Raw genomic sequence first — 6,000 nt, forward strand, 5'->3', positions numbered from 1 at the left:
AATATACTTGCTAGGTTGGAAAGAAAGGCTCCTATACCAGTTAAATTCTAGTTTATGTAATTCATTAAAATTAAGAGTAAACTATTCCTTACTTGCCAACATTCAGTGTCCCAAAGGGGTGGATTTCCAAGTTTCAAACAACGAATTTGTAAATTAATGAGTCACACCTCTGGCCTAGTGATGCAGTCACGAGAAACCATTTTCTGCCTCCGGTGGCATCTTGAGAAATCCACGAGTGACCTGTGTGTGCGGTGGCCTGTTTCACTCTTGCTAACACACCTCTTGTTCAGCAGTCTCCAGTGCAGTGATATCAGTAGCTCCAGTGCCTTCCGAAGCAATGATCTCAGAACACTTCAAGCTTGTTGGTAGGTTTCTTTCTGGTCTGGTAGCTGTATTTCGTCTCTTAGGAGAATTTGAATCCCATAAGGAGGAGGATGACTATTAAGAATCTGTAGGCTATTTTACCGAATAATTCGTATCCTCTGGCGTATATCAGTTCGGTTGCGAAGTACTCAGCACCATTAATATTTGAATAAAGGGGCAATTATTTTTGTTGTCATGAACATTTCAAAATGCCTATATGTTTTGAAATGTAAAAGGTATATTTATAAACCACGGCTGATCTCCTTACCGTATCCCACCCACGTCTTGTGGCTCACCTGGCATTCACTAGTTGAGTAAGAGCACAGAGGGGCGATGTGAACAAAAGTGTAAACACAAGTCAGTGTCGTGCTCGGAGAAGGTGAATGAGATGGATCAAAGAGTAGTTGAATCTTCACTGCCCTCCCAAAAGTGCTTTTGTGAGCAGTGGCAAAATCAAAATATTATTCTGCACTTGAAACTGGGGCTAAAAAACGAGTGCAGATCTTGCGGTTTGGTAATGCCGTACTACCCACAAATTATCACTTGTGCAATGCAGCTGTAGTTCTCGTGCTGTCAATCGCACTGAGAAATGCAGATTCTAACATATTATCATTAGCCGAGTCCGGCTGGGAAGTTCTGGTACTGGAACAACATTGCTATTAGAATGCGACTGAAAAGTGCAGGTACTTTGACAATGTTTACGTTGGAGCCTAGTTGAGAAGAACTAATATTGGTAGTTCATCAATAGCCTCATGCAGCTGAGAAGAGCTGGGAAAATCATATTCATATTATCAACGTTGGAAAGGTAACCAAGCACTTGAGCAGGGACAAAACGAAAAGCTTAAAGTTGAGTTTGTGACTACCAATGGAATTGGAACTAATGAACAGCCTATGTGCCACTGTACCACTATAGAAACAAAACGGATAGGCAAGCCAGTGCAGAGCAGGTAATGGAAACAAATGGACAGTCTTTGTTGGATTAGTACTGAAGAATGGAATACAGCAGAGGGGTGCCTCGTGTGCCACGGGGAGGACATGTCGGCCCTCAATGTGGCATATTCTTGTTGGTGGGGTGATCATTTTTCTACTCGTAACCATACTAGTTATATCTGATCTAAAGTACAGAGTCCAAAAATGTAAAGGGTTGGGACCTATTATTATTTATTAATTTTCGGCATGTATAATTACTCCTTTGCTTTTGGGTGCAGAATGCTTTTCAGCAAAACATTTATGATAATGCGAGTGTGTTTTAATATTGATTTTCCACTTCACTGTTAACTTGCTGAACCATACGTTTTAGTCTCCCCTATATTTAACATAAGAAGAGTTATTCTTGTTGTATGGATCTACGACCAAATGAACACAAATTATCCAGTATTTCTTGTGGTGTAAATTGTGGCCCTTCGGTCTGACCAAGCTTTATTGAGTGCGAGCCTTAACCAGCTGAACTATCTAAATGGCTTATGGTAATATGAAGTGTTCATCTCTGTTGGTTACCATACAGCAGATAAGATTTCCTAGCACATTAAACTCGGATTGTTGTTTTAGAAATACCATTCTAAGCAGTGTAAATATGAAAGACTTCTTATATGTTGATGCGCAAATATAAATATACATTAAAAAATGGTGGCTATTGTAAAGTAGGGAGGCAATTAAGGAAAGCAAGACGGGTTAAGGGAACTGCGTAGATGTTACACAAGACTTATACTTGTGGTGCATTTTTGCTCTCCGTGGAAGAGAATTCCAGATTCTAGAATGAAAGTTCAAACTCTGGATTGGTACAATTCCGAATCTTCGAATGGAATTCCTACATTAGTAAGATTGCTACTTGAAATTCCAAATCCTGGATTGGAATTCAGATGCCTGCTTCACCATTGAAAAAGCACATCCGTTCTGTTAAATGCGCTCGTGGTTGGACAGTCTAACATTGTGCTAAGCGATGACTATTAAAAGTGCCATGTTTGTTTAACTCTATCCACCTCCATGTGGCACCTGGAAGATTTATAATTTTGCTTTGTTTTTCCTCTTTTCAGCATTAGCAGTAACAAAATTATCCCACGTTTTGAAAGGATTGGCATGGGACCTCTGGAGCAAAGTAATGCAAAGATATAGCCTCACCTGTGACGCCCTAATAGTACGTTATAACTTCCTTTACCTGAATAAATCTGAAACCGAGCAAGATGTTGCAGAATGTCCAGGAGTGCCCACTGCCGCTGATTTGAACAGTCCACTAAGCCCGTTATTGGTTTTGAAGTTTTGGCTGCATGCTCAGACACCACCCGTGTATTTTAATAATGTTTACATATCAAATTATTGATGAGTTCATTGATGTGAAGCTTATTTCTTACCAGGAGAAAATAATATATGTGAATGGCATTTCCACGTGGCATAAGCTCTGATAATGAGTGTCATTCGAGGTTCTTAACTCCGGATTAATGATGCTGAATGGTTGGAAGTTGTGTTCACCCTGATCACAGCACATGTTAAGATACACAAGTAGCACCTCTACTTAATTGCCGAGCAACAGCTCATGGCATGTCGTGTATACTGTTGAATGCTGAGAATATCGTTTGAGATCGCATCTTCGCTCTTCAGCACAATGGTTGGTACCCCAGTTGGATGATGGAATGAGTTACTGGATGTCTTTGGAACCTCTGTAAATTATCTAATTAATAACTATGAAAGCAAGATATTGCAGATTGCAGTTTTTTTTAACTTGTGATATGTATCCATCTGAACATTGTAAACATTGTAATGATATGTATACATATATAATTTATGGTGTTAAGAAAATTCCTCTTGTGAGATTTCCTGCCATTTTCCTTTCCCAGGTAGGACTGAATCTAAAAGTACCACAGGCCCAACTCCTCTGCTCACTTGCCTTTACTGCCCATGCCGTGCCTCCCCCCTTGATTCAGCCCCTGCCACTTGTAGTCAGTGTCATGATCAACATCCCTGACCTCGGTCAGCAGCCAGGAGCTTTTCTGAAATGCTCAACAGTCACGTAAATACATCCCCAGTTTGTAGGTCAACACTTGAAGGAGTAATAGGAAATCTGACACTGTCCTCAGGTAGAAATAATCCAGTAGGCCTACCTGTGTAGCCAAAACCATATTCCCAAAATGAGCATAATTGCAGTGCTCCAATGTGCTGTTTGGAATCCTGGACAAGGAGAGCTCCACCATGTGCTTTAGTGTCTGGTAATAGCACTTAATGTAACATCTTGATCCATTCCCATCTTGTTATGCTAACAGCTTTAAAAACAAATTCTGCTTAGTGCTGAAAAGTTATCTCAGTTGCTTGAAACAAAAATCTAGAGTTGCTCAAAGAGTCACAGATCTAAATCTTTGCAGATCTACTCAAACTGTAATGTGAATAAGATCATCTTCATCAATCCAATTTATTTCAGGTAATCCATTAAATCCCAAAAATGCAGAAATTTTTTATTTAAAAACATAAAATATCCCATTTTAGGCGCACACATTTTTGATTAATCCATTATTGTAAAGTAATTAAAAGCAAATTATAATGGCCTCACTGATATCGTCATTCACCATTAGTACTTTACTGTCAAGTACATAAGTGCAGCAAGAGAGGGAATTCTAGTTAGAGTTGTATCACAGATATTATCATTCATGGTTAATGCAGTATTCTAATGTTCAGTGCTACAGGAAGGCATGTAGAGAGAGGAGCATGATGCATTTCATTTCAGATAGTTTGCTTCTGTGTCTCCCATTTTTTCCTGATGTAGTTCGCAGTAGGAAATTGTACTATTTTTATAGTGCAATCTTTGCATGACCTCAATACTTTACTCCTAGTCCCCCCACCTATGCCATGGTTTGAGGGATTGAATTTTCAGTCTCTTACAGTGTGTACGTGAAATTGAAAAGTGCATTTTGTCTCCACCTACTCCCGCATCACAACCACTAAATTCTGAATTGTCTTTGTTTCACTTTGATATAAAACATTGAAATAAAATTGTCCCAAGTTGAAATTTCAAAAGTACGAAAATATGAAGGCTTATCCCATTCTCAATACCCTTGTGATCCACAATCAGTTTAAATCAACAGTTGAGCTCCAATAATGTGTCCAATAATTGTCTGTTCTTCCACATCTGCCCTTTCTCAAAAGCGATCACATGCCAGTTTTACGTCCAATTCCATTATCTTCTGTGGCTCAGCCTTCATATTTTGGATGCCCAAGCATATCCTAATGTCCCACCTATGTGAAAGCCACAATTGGTCAGTTGGACTTTATAACCCTAAAATGTCAGAATTGACTTCTTTCTTTGGGTGACCTTATTTTCATGTCTAAAGTAGGTTCACTAAGCCGCAATCCTGAATTTAAAGCATAAGTCTTGGGCAGAGGACATACTTCTTCCCCTGGAGTAGAAGGTCACCCAGCCCTAACATAATTTCCTCACTGTCATTATTTTTCTCAGAGAGTACTATTATTGGTATGTTATCTAAGATGTTCTTGGAGATGCACTGAAACATTTTACCAGCCCACTGTTTATATTAAATACTTGACATGTTTACCCCTCCCCCAAAGTGGTGGCTTGTCTAGTCTGGATAGTTTTTCTTTCACTATCTATACCAGGAAAAGAACAAAAGCTGCATTGTTTTAACCAAATGGTCAGTCCTCGTGTTAGTTTACCTTTCTGGGACTGGGCTGTAGAAAGATGGAGTGTGGAAAAAACATTACTGTACAGAGTCATAAAACACCATGGGGCTGATTCACCAAAGTATTGATGAGTACGGGATGTACCACGGGTGTGCTTCCATGTACTCTTTCATGCCCTTGCCCTGAAAGATCTACTCCATATTCCTAAAAGTGCAGTGAAGACACCGGCCTTTCTATTTGTACTAATAGTATATTGATGTTGCAGGATATCCCCCTTTAATTCACATTTTAGATAACGTGTGGTCAGTTCACAAAGGCATGTAAGAGGATTCAAAAGATGCACTGCAGGAGTACTGCTTTATGAACTCCAAAAGACCTTTGTGAGTTGGCCCCCATGTCTGCTGGAAACCTACATGGTCATTGATGCAGCGAAATACACGTAGTACTTCTTTTTCTTTCAGGACCAGGAGTATTCCGTGTCAACGACTCATATCATGCCACAGCATTTCATTTAGTGGTCATTCTTCTCCACCGGTCTTGTTTTGTTACCTTTTGAGCTAGAGTAGGAATTTGAAGTAATGAAAATAATAATTGCAAAATACTGATACGCCATTTAAAGCACTGTACATTACAGTACTGCTATCCTCAGTTCCCTGGGTCTGTCAATGGAAAGATAAAAGAATGAGTAGACCTGCGAAGATTCGAACCTGTGCAGTGCAGATTGCACATTCACTGCTAGAGCAAACCCACTGCTTTGCCATTATGATTTTTTTAACCTCTGTCTCTCTGCACCTCAAAGCCCGATGGAGCTGCATGTTTGAACAAATTGAGTCAACTTTCTCGCCTGAGCCGCTGAAGCCCCCCATCCCAATTGCCCCACCCACCCAAAGATACTCCAAGAACGTGTGTATGAACCTATCTAGATATCATGTAGGCACACAACCTGATAGGTATTACATGTCAAAAAGCTCACATACATGACAATAATGTTTTAATGGGCGGGTTCCAGGAACA

General features: G+C 39.8%; 1 protein-coding gene across 1 annotated transcript in view; it reads left to right on the forward strand.

Moving 5' to 3' along the window:
- Positions 1–2,611, forward strand: part of KSR1 (kinase suppressor of ras 1) — a 510,276-nt gene extending 507,665 nt beyond the window's left edge. Inside the window, exon 21 of the mRNA XM_085649554.1 lies at positions 2,397–2,611. Coding sequence (XP_085505680.1) covers positions 2,397–2,475 — 79 coding nt within the window. The 3' untranslated portion in view covers positions 2,476–2,611. The remainder of the gene's footprint in view (positions 1–2,396) is intronic.
- The last annotated feature ends 3,389 nt before the right edge of the window (positions 2,612–6,000 follow it).

The sequence above is a fragment of the Triturus cristatus genome, chromosome 3_2 (genome assembly GCF_964204655.1).
Source record: "Triturus cristatus chromosome 3_2, aTriCri1.1, whole genome shotgun sequence".
NCBI classification, from domain to species: domain Eukaryota; kingdom Metazoa; phylum Chordata; class Amphibia; order Caudata; family Salamandridae; genus Triturus; species Triturus cristatus.